This window comes from Egretta garzetta, unplaced genomic scaffold (genome assembly GCF_000687185.1).
Source record: "Egretta garzetta isolate BGI_Z169 unplaced genomic scaffold, ASM68718v1 scaffold126, whole genome shotgun sequence".
Classification (NCBI taxonomy): domain Eukaryota; kingdom Metazoa; phylum Chordata; class Aves; order Pelecaniformes; family Ardeidae; genus Egretta; species Egretta garzetta.
Window position 1 is genome coordinate 4,316,675 of NW_009260128.1, and position 21,928 is coordinate 4,338,602.

Below are 21,928 nucleotides of genomic sequence, written 5' to 3' on the forward strand. Positions count from 1 at the left end.
CTTCCTTCCTTCCTTCCTTCCTTCCTTCCTTTCTGCTTGCTTGCTTGCTTTGCTTTTTTAAATGATAAACTTTTGCAAAGAAGTGTGTACAGTGAAATGGTACGTTTCCAGTCTCTAGCACTTTGCAATGGTTACTTGCATGACTTTAATTAACAAAGGAATTGGAAGAGGTGTTGGCAAAATTCCTTTTTTCCTTATACTATACCCTTTGTCTTTTTCTGGTTTGTCCTGATTTTGCTTACCTATGGCCACTTAAGACATGGATCCATTTGTTTACCTGATCATTTTCCAGACCTGTCTTCAGTCTTTTGGTTCTCTCTTCAATTAAACCCCTCAGTACAACAGTTATTCATCTTTGAAGGGATTTTTTTTAAGTTTGAATGAAATATCAATTCACAGAAAAAGAGTTTAAGGGATTATTCTGGCCTCTTCATTGTTTATTCAACAAAAATTAAGGTCCAGTCCTGTCATCTTGTCATGCTTATCTACCTTTAAGTTCTTAGTTTTGCCTGTTCTTTTTCATTCATTCTTGACTCCATGGAGCATTATAATGAGGATATATTAACAAGAAAGGTTAAGACAAGGTCAATAGACAAATATTTGGTTGAAAATGTGATTTCCATTAATATCTCTACATCAAGATCTTAAGAATTCCACAAATCTGAGGTGTATTTCTGTCTTGTTCCCAACCTGGCAAAATAACTTAGTGATAATTTAAATTTAAAATGTCTTCCAGGTCCAATACTTTGTTGAACTTAATGGGTTTAATTTAGGCTTCCTATATAGACACCATGTAAAATATTTTTCCTATTGCACTCTTATGTCTGTGATAATACACAACATACCATTACTACTTGGTTATAGTTTTGTATTGTCATTGCCCATGATGATAATCTTGCCCTTTTCTGTCTTACCCTTATGAAAGTATGAGGCATTTATTTGCCAGTTGCCATTCAGTGCAATGCTTTTCACATTACCAGACCACTGTATTGATGCCTCCTACACAACTACAACTATCCTCTGATTCATTCTGCCCTGAGAAGTAGCAATAAGTATATCTGGCTTCCTGTGCTTCACACATCCTCCAAAACCACTTGGTCTTATTACTAGTTAGTTCTCTAGGTTGCATTGCATCAAAATGTAGCAATCCCTGAATTAAAGGTTTTTAAATTTCGATTGAAATGTAAAATTAGAATACTGATTATTTGAGATTTAACAGAATCAAAGATGACTGAGTGTAGGCAGAAACTGTCTTAGAGGCAAAGTAAATACTTAAAATACAGAATATAGTTAACATTATTAGAGATCACAATCTGATATTGTTCTGCTCCTATACACAATGCCTTTGCTACAAAACTAGATAGAAAGTCAAAAGTCTTCAGCAGTGAAGAATTATATGATACATAAACTGTTTAAATGAAAACTGGCCTTTATAGCAGAGCAGTGTTGTATGTTTATTTACATAAAGAGTGGATGTAGTTAAAATTACCCTGGAATATTTTTTGTCCTGTGGGTTTTTTTTTTTTTTATTTGCCTTTCAAAACTGTTGAATTCTAATATGAATTTCTGTATATTTTGAAACTTATGTTTATTTTCTCAGGAGTTTTATTTCAGTTAGGTGTTAAAATAGTACTATTTTGACTTAAAAATTCTCATGCTATGCTCTGAATAGAGTGGGAAATATTCTTTTTATGTTCGTAGTTACTTTTACATCCATGATGTAAATAATGCAGAGTTATATAATTGATTTGTGGGGTTTTTTTTTACAGTTATCTGATTGAAAATTGGTTGTTGTTTTGGTTTTTGTTTTTTTTTTTGTTTGGTTTGGTTTTGTTTTTTAAATTCAGGAGTAAACTTGTTTTTCTGTTAATCAATGACAATGGATCATTTGCTCAGGGCATATGTTTTGCTAGCAACTCTGAATAAGAATGGAAGTTCATTAGTAGAGTATTTTTATGCCAGATGTACCATGAAGTACTCCCATATTTTAAATAGAGTGATCAACCTCTTCTGTGATAGCAGAGACAGAGCTTTTCTATTCTTAGCTAGTGTGATGATATCCATGCCACTCAGCACTTACTTCTATATTAATGTTCTTCTGCCTGCCAAAAGCAGCACGTTGCATAGATTTTTTTCAACTCCCTGTTCACCTGAAATAGCTTGCTTTCTATTTATCTCTGTCTCAATTTAGAATGTGATTCATAGGTCTACACTGAAAAATTATCAGCCCTTTAAAGCGCATGGAAGCAAGAACTAATCCTGAGGGATCTTCATTCTTCAGCTCTTAGACTCTGAGCTCTCCAGAGCAAGAACTATCTCTGTATCTTACACAGTGTCACACTGTCAGCACCTAATTAGAAAGCAAGAGGATGGAGACAAGTGAAACTGCCTTTTTCACACCTCTGCTGTGGCTATCGACCTGTTAAATGCTGCTTTTCTTACTTTTTATCTTCTGTGATGAACTAAGGATTGGATGCCCCTTCAGTATAAAAGGCTAGGGGAAAAAAACCACACCAGCCCTGTGGGGAGTAGAGCAGATATTCTGCTCTTCCTTTCTAGAGGAAAAGCTTAGATCAAAAGGAATTATAGAATTGTGGAAAAATCAGGCTGGAAGAGACATTCCAAATTCATTTCAGCCATCTCTGTGTTCTGAGGCAGGATAAGCATATCTGTATCATCCCTGACTGATTGCCCTGTTGGAAATGCATACATAACTTAACAAGCCTTACAAGGAGATTTTTTTTCCCATTATATCAGACCTAGATATCTCTTGTTTAATACTGAGTTTATTCACTTCTTTTGAAAAAAGAGGAAAGCTCTCATGTTGCCAGCCTTCAGTCATCCCTCTGTGCTAAATAAACACAGTTCTTTTAACTTTTCTTCTTAGTTCATGATTCTAAATTAATCATTCTTGTTCTCATCAGCATCTTCTCCAGTTTGTATATAACCTTATTAAAATAAGATACATAAAATGAAACACCATGTTCCATCTAAGGTGTTACCATTGCTAAATGAAGCAGAATAATGCCTCCTTTGTCTTGTATATGACTCTCTGTTGACATACCTGAGAAAATTAATCTCTTGGAAACCGACAATGTGATAACATTTTCAATTCTATTTGGCTAGCAATCAAAGCATTTTCATTCAATTCAGATCCTTTTATTCAGCACTTTTTTTTTACCTTTTTTTTCCTCTTTTCTTCTTTTTACTCCTTACCATTTTGAATATTCAGTTATTTACTAAGAATAATGATGCTATTATGTACTCTTGGTTACTTTGTTTGCATCAGAATATGCTATGTTAAGGAAAAAATTGTAACATTCAGCACCCATGAGGACTGCTGTGCTTTTACCAAAGATAAAATTAGAAGGGTTGTTTTATATGTTCCCTGTGAGCATTGTTTTGATGAACATCATTGCATCCTTGCCAACAGGCTGGTGAGGGGAACTCTAATGGGAAAGTGAAATGACAACCCCAAGCAAGTGAGGAAGTGGACTGGGCTGGCAAGCAAATGGTGCAGGATTATATGGATAGGAAACAGCCTGGAAACAACAAATCAAGGCACAAGGATGACCATTCCAAGTATGTCTGTACAAATAAGGAAATACTGAGTGGACACATTGTGCAGAAGCTCTCATAACTTCTCTGAGAAATTAGCATGACTGGATGACCATATGAAGCTTCCACACACCAGTGAACATAGCAAGGTCAACAAATAAGGAATTAGAGCTGTGTGTGCAGTTGCAGGGCTACGGTCTCATCACGATCACAGAGACGTGGTGGGATGGCTCACATGACTGGTGTGCTGCAATGGCTGGATATAGGCTCTTTAGGAAGGACAGGCTGGGACAGTCGGGAAGAAGAGTTGCCCTTTATGTGAAAAAGCAGTGGAAATGGGAGAAATTCTGCCTAGGGATGAGTGATGACTCAGCTGAGAGCTCATGGGTCAGGATTAGCAGGCAGATCAGCACAGATGATGTTGTTGTGGGTGTCTTCTACTGACTGCCTGATCAGGGTGATCAGGCCTGATATAGATGAGGCCTCCATCAGACAACCGGAAGAAGCTTCACATTCTGTGGTCCTCATGGGAGAGTTCAACCAACTGGTGTTTGTAGAAAAACAACACAGCAGGGCACAATCAATCTGGTAGGTTTCTGGAGTGCACTGATAACTTTATCACTCAGGTGATTATGTAGCTGAAGAGAGGAGGCACTCTGCTCAACCTCAGACTTACAGAGAAAGAAGACTTGCTGGGGTTGTGAAGATCAGAGGCAACCTTGGCCACATAGCAGAGTTTATGATCCCAAGAGATGGGGATAAAAGCAAAAAAGCAGGATCACAACCCTGGGCTTCAGAAAGGCAGACTTCGGCCCATTCCAAGATCTGCTTGAAAGAACCCCAAGAGTGATGGAGAAAAATTTTCGACGAAAACCTCCTCCACTGGTCCATCCTGACAAGCATGAAACCAAGCAAAAATGCCAGAAGGCCTTATGGATGAACAAGAAGCTTCTGACTAAACCCAAACATAAAAAGGAAGCATAGGTGTGATGGGGGCATTTGACCTGGGAGAAGCCTTGCAACACTGTCCAGGCATGAACGGGTGCATCTAGGAAAGCCAAAGTTGACCTGGAGTTGAATCTAGTGAGTTAAAAAAAAAATAATATTTTTTTTTGGGGGGCCGGGGGGTGGAGAAGTATTCCCCTATCTCTATTAGCCAAAAATACTTAATCTTCTCAGCTACTATTTCCTAATTCTATGCCACTGCAGCCACCACTGGGAAATTCAACTTAACCGAAGTATGGTATCATCTCCAGTATTAACCATAACTGCCATGAAACCCAGTAGTTAAGTCCAGATCCGAGTTTTATAACCTTGTTTTTCAAAGTGTAAATGTGATGGATGAAATTTTGAGATAATGGAATTTGGATATCATTAGATGATGCAATTGCAGGGGAAAATGGAAAGTGCACAGTGACAGCTTTAAAATATTCAAAATTAAGGGGATAGTATTAATTTGTCTAGGAAAGACTGAATAATATTTTATTTGTGGAAATACATGTTAGGTTATGGAATGAACAGAAGTAGGTGAAAAGCAGAGGCTAAAAGGAATTACAGATTCAGACAGTTAAACCTACAAACACTCTAAAGGAAATCACTAAGAGGTGACTAATATTTTAAGTTCTGAAATTTTGCCATTTGCAGAACCTCTTTCTGCTGCTTATATTTCTAATGATGAACCTTTCTTTCAGCTGGCCTGTCAGACAGGAGTATAATTTATAATTTAATAAGGACAAAAAGAAAGGGAAAGGAAACATTCAGTAAAAAATATGGATAATATATTGATTTCTTCCATTTTCTTATCTGGTACCAAGCTGAATAACAAAATCAGTCTGAAATAAACTGTATCTTTCCTTCTCCAATATATTTTCAGTCCATAAAACAATCCATTAAAAGTAACAACGAGGATCTGAGATGCAATTCTCCACAGCGCGTCCTCATGCTGCACTCCTGGGCATTATAATGCTTCTTGGGCTGGGCAGTATGGGTGTGTACCCTGTCTCTCACCTTGGCACCCTTGGCTTTCCCTCCTGAGAAACATTGGTTCAATAGTTGTCCTTAGGATCCAGTCCGGTTTTTCACACCCTTTCCCTTCGCCTCTCCCTTGCCTTTATTTTCTGTGTGGCTTAAAACGTGATGTCCTCTGCTCTGCCTGAAGCCTGACCCTCAGGAGCCTTGTGGAAGGCAGGCACAAATGCACACACACACACACACACACACACGCACTGTGCTGTGACACGCAGTTTCTCTCTCCATCCACTGTGAGACAAAATGGATCATTGCTGTGACACGCAGTTTCTCAGTACAGTGTTTCTCTCCATCCACTGTGAGACAAAATGGATCATTAACAATAAGTAAAAAGGCTGAGCATGGTATCCTGTGTCACTCCTCCTGTCTGCTCATTGAAACCCTATTGCTGGTAAATTCCCTGAACTGATGAGATTCCTGGAGAAGATGAAAATTTGAAATTCTGACCTCTTACATCTTCAAGAGTCTCCTGCAGATGAATCCTGGCGTAGTATATTGCATGCGTTTATCAGATGACTTCCTCGCCAACAACCAAATAGTCCTTGCTGGGAGTACATTAATGTTTATACCTGAAGAGAGGGTGATTTTCTCACTCTTATTAGCACTGTACTCTTTCTGTCTCCCTCTCTTTGGCTTCTCCCTTTCCTTGCACTCTAGGTAACTAAAGGTCAGCTTAAGACTAAAATAACAACAAAGAGTAATGGAATATATGCAAACAAATTGGAATTGGCAGGTCAATTACAATGGCTGGCTGTTTATAACATCATGCAGAATCAGCAATTGGTATAGAAAGATTCACCAATTTTTCACAATATAATTTAAAATATATTTAAGGATATAGGAGTATAAATACTTTTATTTAAACTTTTATGATCTAAATAGTTGCTATTAGAAAACTGCATCCTTTTCAAACACTGCGCTACCACCAGTTTCTGAGTCTGACTGTAGAACTGCTAGCTCATTAAAAATGAAGATCTTTACTGTTCCAACTTATTTAATAGCTATGCATGCACATTTCCCTGTCTCACCCAAAAAAGGGCAAAAACATTTTTTAGAAACTGAACAAAATTATGTGGTATGTGATCATACAGTAGGAAGGCATTAGTTTGGGAGCTAAATATAATTCCATATTTAGCCTATTCCAGAAGGGTGAAGGGGTTACTCCTGAAGTTGTTTCTCATCTGAAAGCTGATTTTCTTGGTGAAAAGAAGAGCCCCGGGGAAAGTTCATCTTCATAAAATTTTAAGCCTCCTTTTTTATCTGCAATTTGTTTTGTCACTTCTTATTATAAGCAGAGGAAGAAGGTTGTGTTTGTATACAGAGCTTCAGCAAACCAAGTGGGAACCTGTCTCTGCTGTAGGGCTAAGTTAGCTTTTCAGTTTTGAAAAGTCTGCTAAGGTCATCAGTTATTTCTGATGGAGAGCATTACTTGCTAATGGCAGCTACTCCGAAGGTAGCTCTGTTGCCATCCATCTGAGCATTATGAGCTTGTCCTGACCTCGTGGTACCTGGGAGCACATGGAAAATGCCTGTGCGCTGGGGTGGCTGAGCATGGGGTGTGACTCCCCACGTTTGTTACTTGGCAGTGTATGCCCTTGCCTGAAGCAGCTGATGTAACTCTCTTCGTATAAAACCAGCTCTGGTAGTACTTAAACTCTGCTAAGCTTTAAGCCTAAACAGAGATGCAGAAACATGCTAAGCCAAAAGAATGTTTCAATGCATTTTATGTTACTGCGCTGAATTTTGCCTTTCTAAAGTTGCAGAGCTGATGTTGAAGTGTGAATGTTTCCTTCTTATATGGTTTTAAACCATGAGGAATGCAAGAGATTTATGTGTAGTCCAGAGTGAAACTCTAGAACCTTGTGTAGAATTATAAATCTGGGACTGGTAAAACTTGCAGTGAACAGTAATTAAAGTATCATACATACCAACTTAAAAAATTAATAAACCAGCTGAAAACAGGTATAGGTATCTAAGCAACTTTCCTTTGAAGGAGTAAAACCAGCTAATCCTATCGGAGACCAAAGGAACAAAAAGAGTAATCAAAGTGCATAGGACACGAACCAAAAAGTAGAAAATCTGAAAATCTCTACCCAAAAAATGGGGACCAAACATTTACATAACATTCATTTTGAGTTTTAATTGCTTGTAGCAAGGGCAAAGGAGGAAGAAAAAAACCCCACGCCATTATTTTATTTTCTGTCCAAAATGAGTATCTTAATTTCATCAGTTTCCCTGCTGCAGAATTTTAGTTAATTTGCTTGATCCTTGAAAACCTGGCAAGTTAGTTTACATTCTTCTGTTTTTAAAAACATGAATGCTTACATTTTTTCTCCTTTAAATGTCTGATAGCCGTAAAAGCAGATGGAAATATGTATAACTGCAAAACATGACGAGATAACATCCCACCAAAAGAGGTGTGGGGAGAATATCAAACACAGAGCACTTCTTTAGGCAAACACACCTACTGTGAGTGCTGACACACCCTCCTACTTTCTGTCCAGAGGGAGAAACAACATGGCCATGGCAGGGGGCAGAGCAGGCAACAGTCACTGGAATGAGCAGTGGGCAGGGGAAGTCTATTTTTATCAGATGCAATGATACATTTCTCTTAGCGTTTCTGAAATGTTCACACATGGTGTGTCACCTTGTATTGTGCGTGTGCCCAGGTGAAGGTATGTGGGTATGCCTTTTTCCCCCTAGAACTATTTCTCAAAATGGGAGGTTCTCATCCTACGCATGCCAGGCTGAAAACAAAGAAACTGTGTTCAGAAAGGTGCTAAATAAAGAAAGTGGTTGAACAGAGGAGAGGGAGGGTGAAAGAACTATGCTGATGTTGTTGTCAAAATAAAATGGGACAACTGCTTAAAACAAAAGCCTGGAACACTTTAGTGTACTTGGAAGATTTAATTAGAACTACGTAGGCCTGATTCCCCACTGCTTGTACCTTACATAATCATTTAAGTTGTGCAAGGTACCATACGGTAAGAAGGGGAATGATTTATATCTTTAATCAACAGTGTGAATGCCTGAATGTTGCCGCATACTGTCAAGTAAAATACACACCCAATGCAAAAAAATAAAATGTGTCATGATGTCGGTGTTTGAAAAAGGTTATGATAAAATGTGCAGCAGCTGAAAATCTCAAAACTGTTTCTATTTTAATTTGACTGTTTATATATATTTCTCACTATTAAGATTTTATTTATTATCTGTATATCGGCAATTTATAGAAATATGTCAAGATTTGTACCTGGAAATTCTTCACTGAATTTGCAAGACAACCTTAGCATTATAATGTACCTGTTACAGTATGCTATAGTATGCTGTAGTATTATATAATATTGAGAAACTGTGATATATTGTTTGGTAAATATACAAAGTTAACCACTAAGATTTAAGACAGAAGGGATTTTCATTATTTGGGTGGAAAATGTTTTAGCTTCTTGTTCACATATAATGTATATTTTTCTAGCAAATGTATAGCAGGGCAGAAGGGAAGAAGGTGTTTTTTATATAGTCCTGGTTGCTGCCCTTTGAGTCAGGGAATCCTCTGGAAGGTGGGAGGTATCATCATCAGACACATAATTTCCCTAATAAGCATGTTTAGATAGGAGAAACACCCGGAGTTCAGAGTTGTATTGGTGTGAAATCAATAGGAGAGCAAGCATGGACCCAGGAGCAAATGGGGAGACTTCAAGACTCCTAAGGAGAATGTGGGTAGCAGTAGGGCTTGCTCACAGCAGAAGACAGCAAAAGCTGCACAATGAAGACCCGACTTCTCAGGGAAGAGTATGTTGTTTGTTGTAAAGCAGACAGTTGCTGGAAGTTAGTGGTCTGGAAAGTGGGACAGGAGGAAAGCCTCTGACCTGTAAGAATATGATGGGCAAGAGAGAGAGTTAGTTTCAATTACCTTTTCATTTACCCCTCTTCCCTAGCAGATCTGAATCTGCTAGGTACAAAAAAAATTACCTTTTCTAGCGTAGTGACTTTTGAGAGACTGCACTGCAAGGAACATCTGCAAGTGTAGAGTCCCATCATAGTAGTCTGACTTGAATAATACTTAGATTTCCATGAATAAATTCTTGCTGGAACTAGCATGATATCTTAAGTGATTATCTAGCCTTGGCAGTTGTCTTCAGTCGTAGAAAATTAGCTGCCTTTGGCAAGCTGTCCAAGGAGTTAATTAGCTTCACTGTGTTGTACCTTCTGTTTAGTTTAGTGAATTTATCTCTCTCCTGTCCTTGTCTATCATTAACTTTCTGTCTCCTTGATTGCAGTCTACATGGATCTTCAAGTTCTTCATTAATTTTTTTAGGTAAACTCATTAGACACAGTTCCTTTTGTCTTTCAGCATTTCAATGTTTTAATCATACTTCTGGTCCAAAGGCAGACGGAATGCAATTTTTCTGTGCTGTGTTCCACTGATAAAAAACTTCAGGCTAGATTTTTTTTCATTCACCATTTCACAGAGACTGCACAAGTCTCAGAAGTCACTGACTTCCACAGTCAAGTTACCATCCTGTCAACATGAATGGAATCACTTATTCCTAGATTTAGGAATTTGCCCACATGAAATCCTATTACTCTTTGCACCTAGCTTAGGAGGTTGGGCAGGCCACCCTGTATTGATTTCTCCAGTACCTATGATTTTGACAACACTGGCACTACCAGCATCCAAAGAAATACAGTTTACCAGCATTTACCCCCCCTAGATTTTTGATAAAACTATTATATCAAAGAAGATCTCAGTCCTACAGTGTACTCTGTTCCAATTAGAGAGTGCTACTGCAACCATCCCATCCCATGAATCTGTCTGCAGCTTCATTTTAAAACTTTTTTAAAAAAGAGTTTTTGATACATATAATGACTGTCATTTTTCCTATGCAATTTTATTTTTTGTCTTTGCTTCCAGTTGTTACAATACATAGAGGTAAACACATTAAAGTGTGACTTTTTGTGACATAAAGACATCTAATAAAAAAAGAAACTCATTGAACAGCTTGAAAGATCAGTCCTTTTACAGTGTAGGAAAAGAAGTCTGATCATTAATATTTTTCACACTAAAGTCTTCAAAAAGATGGCAGTGTTAGTCCTAACTTATGAATATATGCATTACAAAGCCAACTTTAGAAACCAAGTGGCTATTGAATGCTCTGAATATCAGAAACATTGACAATCTTTCTATTGAAGACTTTAATTTTTTTTTTTCATTAAAACAGTGAATTCTGATACTAAAACTAACTCAGAGCAGGGGAATTTCAATCAAAATTGTTTAAGATATATCTATGGTTTATATGTGGATTAAGGCTTGAATTTGTCTGGATGTCTCCTTTCATATCACAGCCTGATTATCACACAGGTTTTTCCCAAGTAAAGTATACGAAGAGTTAAGGATTTTTTTATTTAAGTGGTAAGGTGTGGGAATGGGACAATTGTAATTCATAGGCTGGAATGTCTTGTAACATAATTTACTAATGCATGTCCCGAGGGTCACATCAAACCATTTTCTTTTCATAATTAGTGTGAAAGCAGAACAAGACTCACAAATTTAATTAGACTGGCCCCATAGTTTATGCTGTTGAATATTTGCCGAAACATTTAATAAAACATTCATGTACTCAAAATGTATCAAAGTAGCCTTCTTGCCATGTCATTGCAGTCTCACGGTTCCATAAAGACTGTTTTGTTTAAATGTGCACAAAACTACACTCATAGATAAGTATAGATGACATTTTTCAATAGTTCAAATGATTTGAATATCTTTTTGCTGTAAGTCAATTTAATTAATATTAACCATACAGGAATTATTGATACTAAACTTCTGTTGAATGAAATATAAGCAGTATTTTGTTGGTTTTTTGTGGTTTTCAGCAGATGTTTTTGAAGTATCTGAGAAACAAAATAATCCCGTGTTTACCAAGCCAGGAGGAAATGTCACTTTTACTTGCCCTTATAAAATTGGAGATGCAGTGCAGCAACTGATGTGGGAAAAGATTAAAGGAGATCAGGTAGATACCATTGTTCTGTGCGACTCATCAGGAAAGCAAAGCTTTGGTTCAGATTTCAAAGAGCGTACACTGGTGGATTGCTCTGCTCAGGCAAACTCCATGATCATCATTCAAAACATTACTGCCTCTGACTTTGCAATGTACCGCTGCATGGCTACTGGAAGAAACAAAACCTATGTGATGAGTTTTACTGTGGCTGGTAAGTAAAGAGGAAGTGGTAAATGTTTTTACAATAGGACCTTCTGAGGTATTAACACTTTAAGCCATATAAAATAACTCTTTGCTAACAAGTGAGGATTTATTTAAATACCACATTCCAATTAGCGGCATGTTAGAGATAGCAAAATAAACAATTAATCTTGTTTCCACAGAAACAACTTGCTCCTTGTCTAAAGGTGAATGTATTTTTTTGCAAAGAGAAACAGCATGGAATTCCTATGAAGAAAAAAGTGTGAGAGAGAATGGAATAAGTCTTGAAGTGTTGGGAAAGCCTGTGATATTCTTGCAGTTGTACCAGTAGAAGTTGGCATGCTACATTTAACATTTTCGAACATCAGTGAAAAAAACCACACGAGATCCATTTGGCTGGATGTGAGGTGCCCACCAAAGACGTTTTATCACTCCCCTCCTCAGCTGGACAGGGTGAATGAAAAAACTGTGGGCTGAGATAAGGACAGGGAGAGATCATTTTTGCCAGTTACCGTCATGGGCAAAACAGACTCAACTTGGTGAAATTAGTTTCATTTATTACCAATCAAATCAGAGTAGGAGAGGATAAAACCCCCTGAATCTTAAAACACCTTCCTCCCACCCTTCCGTTCTTCCTGGGCTTAACTTCGCTCCCAAATTCTCTACCTCTTTCCCCCTGAGCAGTGCAGGGGGATGGGGAATGGGGGCTGGGGTCAGTTCATCACCCACTGTCTCTGCTGCTCCTTCCTCCCCAAGGGGAGGACTCCTCACACTCTGCCCCTGCTCCAGCGTGGGGTCCGTCTCATGAGAGACAGTCCTCCTTGAACTTCTCCAGCGTGAGTCCTTCCCACAGGCTTTCCGTTCTTCCTGGGCTTAACTTCGCTCCCAAATTCTCTACCTCTTTCCCCCTGAGCAGTGCAGGGGGATGGGGAATGGGGGCTGGGGTCAGTTCATCACCCACTGTCTCTGCTGCTCCTTCCTCCTCAAGGGGAGGACTCCTCACACTCTGCCCCTGCTCCAGCGTGGGGTCCGTCTCATGAGAGACAGTCCTCCTTGAACTTCTCCAGCGTGAGTCCTTCCCACAGGCTACAGTTCTTCACAAACTGCTCCAGCGTGGGTCAATCCTTTCCACAGGGTGCAGTCTTTCAGGAACAGACTGCTCCAGCATGGGGTCGCAAGACCTGCCAGGAAATCTGCTCCAATGTGGGGTCCTCCTTTCACAGGTTCACAGGTCTTGCCAGGAACCTGATCCAATGCAGGCTTCCCACAGGGTCACAGACTCCTTTGGGCATCCACCCGCTCTAGCGTGGGGTCCTCCACGGGCTGCAGGTGGATATTTGCTCCACTGTGGACCTCCATGGGCTGCAGGGGGACAGCCTGCCTCACCATGGTCTTCACCAGGGACTGCAGGGGAATCTCTGCTCTGGCACCTGGAGCACCTCCTCCCCCTCCTTCTTCACTGACCTTGGTGTCTGCAGGGCTGTTTTCTCTTACATCCTTTCACTTCTCTCTCTCTCCAGCTACTGTTCTGCAGCAGTTTTTCCCTTCTTAAATATGTTATCCCAGAGGTGCTACCACCATCACTGATCAGCTTGGCCTTGGCTGGTGGCTGACACAGGGAAAGCTTCTAGCACCTTCTCACAGAAGCCACTCCTGTAGCCCCCCCCCGCTACCAAAATCTTGCCACGCAAATCCAATGCAGGGTGTCTATTCTATACCACTAAATATTGTGATTGTTGTTTTTCAGTAACAGAAATTTCTAGCTGAAATGGGTCTTCTGCAAATCTTTTTTGACCTCAAAGCCTGGAACACATAAAGAAACGTGTGTGTAAAGTAGTGTAGCTTTTGTTGGACAACACTTACAGAACCAGGAGGCTGAATATTACAAAATGATGTAATGTGTTCAAGAGACTTTGGTTTAATATCTGATGTGTTCTTCACATATTTGTCCTTCTAAAAATTCTACTAATATGGAGATTAGTCATGTCACCAGGTTCCACATCTGAACCCATTTCTGAATTTTACTTGCTATATTTTTTCCTTTGATTATATTTCATTTTTTTTTTTGCTTGGTTTTGAAGGAAGGAAGGAGACTTAAAACCCATGGTAGATGATTGGGGAGGAAGGGGAGATGCCATATGAAAGAACAGAAAAATAGAAGGGTTGAAAATAAATGCTTATTCCATCTTGAAGACCTAGCCTTTTTTAGAAGATTTAATACGTTTTTTTCTTGCTTTAGCACAAAGTGGGATAGCAAGCCCTCTTAGACAAAGGAAAATAGAAGCATTTTGTGTTGCTGTGTGTTCCCACTAGAATGGAGAAACTGGTTGGTGGTTGTACTTAAATATATGTTTAGGGGCCAGAATTACATTATGGTTTGTACTAGCCGTTTGTACTAGCCCTTTCACCAACTTTGTTGCCTTACGCCGGATGTATTCAAGGACCTTCACATCCTTCTTAAGTTGTGAGGCCCAGAAACGCACACAGTACTCAAGGTGAGGCTGCACCAACAGTGAATACAGGGGGATAATCGCCACTTTTGACCAGCTGGTTACACTGTGTTTGATGCACCCCAGGATGTGGTTTCCCCTTTTGGGGGCCAGGGCACACTGCTGACTCATACCGAGCCTGCTGTCAACCAGCACCCCCAGGTCCCTTTCTGCAGGGCTGCTCTCTGGCCACTCCCCTCCCAGTTTATACTTGTGCCTGGTGTTACTCCGTCCTAGGTGTAGAATCCAGCATTTGTTCCCTTCATCCATTAGGTGGGTGACCTTATCATAGAAGGATATCAAATTAGTTAGACAGGACTTTCCCTTTGGGAACCCTCATTGACTGTGCCTTTAAATTGTCCTTTAAATGTCTTTCGATAGCACCCAGTATGATCTTCATAGTGCCCAGAGGAAAAGCAGGGGGCTGATTGTCCAGTCATTGAGGGTTATCATACAGTCCTTCTGAGCTGGGAAGAGACAGCAGCTTCTGTGCCATAGAAAACAGACAGAAGATAAGGCTGTAGTCGGGGATGAGGAGGATCAGGGAAGGAGTGAAATTAGCTTCCCTTCTTCCTTCATGAATTCATCCAGTATGAACTCAAGATATCAGTCCTTCTCTGTGAGTCTCTACTCAACTAATCACCTTTCTCTGGGCACAAATGCATTTGTGTTGGATTTCTGCCTTTCAGTTGTGGACAAAACTATTTCAGTGATGCCTAGTTAGCATACCATATGTGCCAGTCCAGCAAGGCATGTGACAAGCTACATGAAGATCTTTACAGTGCAGTTCAAATCTTTTGTTAGAACAAGTAACAGTCTGGCCCATCAGTGCTTCCTCCTCAAAGCCAAAGTCAGTGCACTGAAGGTCGAAAACCTTCATGCAAAAAAATTTCACATTCTTGCAGAGAAAGTGCCAAGGCTATGAAGATGGGGGAGAGAGGGATGCATTGTCTTAACAGACATTTCTTAAAAGAAATTGTACTGATGCTGAAAATACACTTAATAGCCTCCTGTCAGCATATCACTTTTGATAAGAACACAAGAACTAAAGAGACACATGACAAGCCTCTGACATGTTTCTGAAAAATCTTGAATGTTATTAATTAAGTCAGCAATTACAAAAGGTTTTGTACAGTTAAAGAAAACAAATGCCTCAGGAAGGATTTGCTCACTTCAAATGCAAAAAAGCAAAGGGCTTTGACTTGTTGTTTCTTCAAAAAAAAAGTCTAATGATTTTTCTCATCCAAATTTAACTGACAGCTGATAATCTCAGCTCTCAAACTCATTAACTTAGAGATTATTATCTTGACCTGATAAAATTGAAGGTGAAACTTCAGGAAAAGAAAAATGACGTCTGGAGTGCTTAGACTGCAGGGTGGGCATGCTGCTGAAGTCTGGAACTCTGTCCAAATTCACCCATCCTTGATGATAATTAAAAACATGATTTTTAACGTAGTAGCTGAAATCTTAATCTTTGTGGTTTACAAGATGTTTTCTCCCTATTTCTGTAAGTCATCACTGGCACAGATAATGATTTTCTGTGGCAGGTAGCTAAACACTTGGAAAAAAAGACATTGTAATCTCCCCTGAAGTTGGACATAGTTATATGCACTATCTTGTCATTTTGAGTATGCAGCAGTTGAACACGTGCTGGAAGTAGAGCTATTTCCTATGAGATTATAACAAAAAATACATCAATATTCATTATCAGGCAGCCCTCTCTATTGTGTGACATACCTTCAGCAGCACAGATGTCTGCAAAAATTTTCTTTCTTTTTAATTTCCAGCAAAATAACATCGGAATTCAAGGGTAAGACTCTTCTGTGATCAGTACTTTTTGTTGTCCCCTCCAATGAGCATATTATTACTAAAGAGGTGTACCTAAGTAAGTCTCAGCTGGTATTCAGGATAGCCAGATAAGAAGCTGTGAATCTTTTTGATCCAGGAGAGAAAAGCCATCTGGTGATGGCTCAGTGTTGTTAGTGATACTGGTTGTTTTCCTTAGTCTATGAACTGAGCATGTAACTTTTTTGCCTACCCAGAACAAAAGCTGTTCCGGGAAGCTATGGCTTCATTATCAGATACTATCTTTCTCCCTGCAGTGAGCAGAACATTAGAGAGGGACTAATTTATAAGACAGTTTTTTAGTCCCTGTTCACCAGTGACTTTCTAGTCTGTATCTGAAGCACAAGAAACAAGTTTGTGACCAAGAAGTTGGTAGGATCATCTGGCTAAGATGTGTCTTGGCAGCTGATGCCACTAGCCACAAATACACTATTTACAGAAGTGTTCATTGCATACTATTTGTGTTCACTTGCTTTTTGTGCTATTAGTCTCAAGTCTGCAGAGTGCTAGTGAGACACAACAGAGAAGCAGGAAGCAGGGCACTGTGATGGGCTGCAAAAGAAGTTCTGTGGTTTAACACTCCTTTTTTTTTTAATGCTACCACTAACCAATTGTGACAAAAGAAAGATTCACAAATGTTTTAAATGCATCATAACTGTACTGAGTATTTGTGTTGTGGACTTCCTGTGTGACTTTGAGCACATAACTTCTTTCTTTTCCCATCTTTTTTCACCTAAAAAATGAGAAAAATATTACATTATCTCTCCACAAGCTTGAGCACCGTAAGAATATATTGACTCATGCATTGAAGCTATCATCTTGCTGTCTCCACCTTTGAGTTATTATATGTTGCTCCTTAGCTTCATTTAAAGATGTGACTCCATAGCAGAGAAGTCTATGCATTTTAAGCAAAGTTACTATAACTGTTACTTTTCCTGCCTTCGTTGTAATTCTCAAATGAATAATTTTTGTTTAAGATAGAACAAATAGGGTAGGTTTCCTGACATCCAGAATCAAAGCATGTACAGTACTGGGTTATAAAAAAAAAAGTTATCACAGTGGGAGAACATTTTGTGGGAATATTTTTGTTAAAAAGTGAAAAGATTTCCTTTTGAATTAGAGCAGAAAATAACTGATACAGCTGTGCAGTACTGAATAGAAAACCTCTTGGGCACTGAGATGATCTTCCTGGTACTCTGAAAAATCTCTTTTTGCCCATGGAAGTATTGTATATCGTTAGGTATTTCTTATGGGACAACCTTTAAAATGCCCAGAACATTCACTTATCTAGTCTGAGTGCTTTTATTATCCATATATTGAGTCACTTATGTAAGCTGTTGGACTGTTTTCTCACCAGGGGAGGGAAGGAGATAGGAAAGGATTGTACAAGGCATCATTGTTTTTTTCATGCCACTGTGCTGTGTTCACTCACCTTCGGTCATCTCAGTCACAACTTTTGCAGGGGCTATTTCAGCGTAAGAAAGGCATTTTAGAAATGAGAAAATGGTTGTAAGGTCTGAATATTGAGCATGAGCTGTCATGGAATAACATCTCTACATAGTTGTTGATTTTCAACTTAGTTGGTCATAAAAAGTTCGTGCCAGTTTATATAAAATACTAATCATATTTATTACAGATTGTATTTTAGCAACTTGGGATCCCAAATGGTTTATTTTCTACATAGCTGGAGGAATTTCTGCTGTCTTACTGTTAGTTTTCCTACTGATCTTCTGCATCACCACTGCTTATTGCAAAAAGTGAGTAGCAAACCAATTTACTTGATATACTGAGGCAGACAGGTATGAAGGTGTTAACAGTCCATCCTGCTGTCTCCTTCAGAACCAATTAAAGAAAAGGTAGATGTGAAAATTTAATTTCCTTGCCAAACTTTTAAACTTGAAAAAATGAATTGGTTCGACAGCTGATGAAAAATGTGACACTTTATTTTTTTTTTTTTCTTCTTTTCCACATTAAAAAAATAAATGGCTTCTCAAGTTCCTTGGTCAGATAAATGCTTACAGTGGTATTCGTTGAAAATTCACGTCAAGGGTGATTTGTCAGAAATAAGCCTAGGCATACCTTGCACATAGAGAAGGATAGGTGACATCTTGAGGTTTTTCCAAGTTTTCCAAGTTTTCTAGCATATTTTGTCTTGATTTTATGTTCCAAATTTGTTCACAGCTGGATCCAGATTAATAGTATAAACCATTATCTAAATTTGCTATATTCCTTGCCAAATACACAATCGTAGCCTGATCCAGAATCCGTGCTTCCAATGAAAAGAAACAGTGAACAGAAAAAAAATATTTTATCGCCTACCACAATATGTGAAGCTGCTGGAACTTGCTGGCAATCTATTATTGTATTTGCCCTTGAATCAGAGGCCTTTTTATCTGGGTCTGGGCCTTTATGAAATGCTGCTAATCTTATGCATGTTACAGTTTACAAGTAAGAGGACAGACTACTTGGATTTTTATTGTACTTATTGGTTTAAGTGGGAAAGCAAGCAATACCAGCATTATCTCTTGTGTGCTGGAATTAGATATTTTGGATTATATTATGATGGAGGGCGTAGTTTACTCCATTGTTTTTCTGATTGAATATATGTCACCAGAAAGAAGAGGAAGAGGATCACAGAGGCCTCATCTAAAGCTTTGCGCTCTACTTGGACCCAGGTAAGATCCTCTGGAGTTTACTTATATTTTGTATTGCATATTTCTCGACATCTTTCTCTTCTGTATATGATCTTAAACTATACAGACAGGAAAAAATGAATATTTTAAAGTATGATTATCACTATTCACTTTTTTTGATTAATATTCTTTAATATTTTACAACTACATTTAGAGACCCAACTGTGTTTCATACTATTAACGAATTAGCTTGTTTGGTTTGCTAGCTTTTATATTATTTGTGTATTGTTAACACCTTTTTTCTTCAAGTCACTACTTGTAAAACCGAGGCAAAATATTGTATTCTGTGATACCCTTTGTCTTTATCTATTTATTCTAGTTCAGCTTCACTATAATTCATTGGGACAACTGTTTCAGTGTTTCTCCTTTCTTTTTGTATTGTAACAATCAACATTTTGGAGCTCTGAGTCTTTCCCCCCCCCCCGCGCTTCTCCTTTCTTTTTGTATTGTAACAATAACATTTTGGAGCTCTGAGTCTTTCCCCCCCCCGGCTCTTAATAATCCTGTTCAAGGCCTGAAGTTTAGAAGCGGATAGTAGGAGTCAAATTCACTGCTTCTGCTTTGCCTCTTCATACCCTCAGTCAGGGTATGTAGTGCTGCGGTGCTTAGGGAAATGACCCCATTCTCACGATGTATGTGAGACTCAGATGGCACTTCCGTATGATCCAACAGTGAGCTCCTCTGTAGATATGTCCTTATAAAGCCCTTTGACCTCCTGCCATTTCCATTTCTCTCATTCTGATGGCTGGGTGAAGCTCTTCCTAGGGTGACAGTAGACTACGGACCAGCCATTTGCTTCAGAAAATATCTTTCCTCCTATGCTGGTTAACCAAGGCATCATCACATTAAGTTGTCTCAATGGCATGACTAATTCTTAGCCTGGACAATACCTTTATGTTAATTCATGTTTTAAGACTGACATAGAAGACTACTTCAGTACCTGAAGTGTGCATGTGAGGGGAAGGGGGCGTTTCAATGGTGCTTTACCAGGCACCTGGGGTGGGACAGCTGGAAAATATATTCAAAGTGCAACTTCTTTTTTCATATGACTTGGACCTGAAATGTACTCATAGAAAACAAGAAGAGAAAACATATTTTGATTGATGGTTGTATATTTCCAATAATAAATCAGTGTATGAGGAAAACTTGCCATTTTTCTCTTTTTCCAAAGTTGTATCTGTTTTGAGAAAAGTCCTTCAACTTTTTCTTTTTTTTTTTTTTTTAATGTTCTTCTAGCCTGATAACAGCTATGGAAGATGCAATTTTCATGGCATACGGAACACAGAAAGAAGAGGAGAAGAATCATCACTCAGGCAGACAGAAGAGATTTACGTCAACTGCAGAAATAGCTCACACATACCGAGGGAAAGACCATTAGATTCCTTCTTAAGAATGAAGTAACCAAAGTGCAGGCCTTATGTTTGCAGCTTAGGCTTTATTTTCTTTGCGCTGGCGAGATGTGGAAGGTCAAACTGTCCGTGCTGAGCACTGCCTGGGCTGCTGTGGCTGGGCAGCCAGCCTGGACCAGGTTACAGCAGCTGTGTCTGTGTTGTATCGCAACTTTAATGTATCCTTTGCTTCATATGTAGAACTGTACTTCTGCAATTTCAACTTTTTTACCCAGTAGGTGTACTCTTAAGTAAGAATTTTAGAACAGCTCTGATATGCAGAACAGAACTGCATATGTTTACATAAAGTTAATTTGGTCTGAGAAATCTATGTGTCTGAGAAGTCTATGTGACAGGGTGAGAAAGAAAATGTGCTCGATGTTGTCTACATCCATGATTTTTGCATCTCAGATTGAGAGCTCTGTTGAATAATAAATATCCATGATTTTTCACACAGGAGGTGTTATTTTGCTGCTGGGCAAATAGTACTATTCAACTGACAAAAGCAAACGTATCAGGGATCTTTGAACCTAGATTTTAAAGTATGAACAGAAGATTGCTATCTGACAGCTGCATGGTGTTACAGGCTTCTTGCCACTCACCACCGATATTTCAGTGCTTTCTGTTTGGGGATGGAATGGAAGTGTAGACCCTGCTCTTCTCCCTCTCTTCTTCCCCCCCCAGCTCTCCCCCCATGCCCAGGAGAAAACAAAACATGAAGATTCAATCACTGTGAGGTTATATTTAATAATAATTTATTATAAGGTTTAGTTGCACAAAAAATAAATGAGAACATGGAAGATACATGAATAAATGATGCAAAGCAGAAAAAAGCATGATTGAGAACATTTACAAAACAATACACATACATATGTAGTTGTATGTGTGCATATGTATATATTCTGCTGAAACCTACAGAAAAAACCACACAGAAATTGAACAAACAGACAAAAAAAAAAAGTCTTTAAACAAACAGAACTAGAAGGCAGACCTGAGAGTTAGGATCTACGCATCTTTTGGCCTTTTACAAATCTGCTGTATTACTGAGGATGAAATCCCAGTAGATGAAGGTGTTACCATGATGGCTGATTATCATATATGTCTGCATACTACAAACTGTGTGACTGGCCCACCTATGTTTGATTCCTCTTTTCTCTTGAAGCGTTAGTAAAAGTGTTGCTAAATATGTTGGGGTACTTTTTTTTTTTTGAAAGGGGTTGCGGGGGAGGCATCATGAGTCTGCCTACAGATCAGTTACTGGTTTCACTTGGCTGGCTAGGAAGGAGCATCAACAACCTGACAGTGAAAAGCACATATTGCATAGCTTTCTCCAATGGAAAGCTTTCTTCACGTGCACAGGAAAATAGGAGTCTAGATTCTTCTGAGAATAATGTGGACACAAGGCTCTGAAGTATTTGAGCAATAATAGTATCGTGTCGTTATCCTACACTTCAGCTAAAAATCTAAAAACCTAGACCAAACTGTCCTTCAACCTAGCACTGAAGACTTAAATTGTCTACAATGTCATATACCATTAGAAAACATCTCATTTTGGTTTTGTGAACTCCTGAACAAGGACACATACACATAGCAAGGGATATGTTTTTTTTTTCTTTCACTTACTGAAGGCTTTCAAATATATAAATGCTTGCGTGTGAAGTTGATGAGGATACACAGAACTGTACTATTAATAAGTTGGTTTATTTCCTGAGTTATCAAATGTCATA

At 38.8% G+C, this 21,928-nt stretch overlaps 1 protein-coding gene across 1 annotated transcript in view; it reads left to right on the forward strand.

Annotated features, from left to right (window-relative positions):
- Positions 1-20,214, forward strand: part of CD226 (CD226 molecule) — a 29,214-nt gene extending 9,000 nt beyond the window's left edge. The window contains exons 3-6 of the mRNA XM_035896942.1: positions 11,461-11,796; positions 17,769-17,877; positions 18,735-18,795; positions 20,050-20,214. Coding sequence (XP_035752835.1) covers positions 11,461-11,796; positions 17,769-17,877; positions 18,735-18,795; positions 20,050-20,214 — 671 coding nt within the window. The remainder of the gene's footprint in view (positions 1-11,460; positions 11,797-17,768; positions 17,878-18,734; positions 18,796-20,049) is intronic.
- Positions 20,215-21,928: the final 1,714 nt, after the last annotated feature.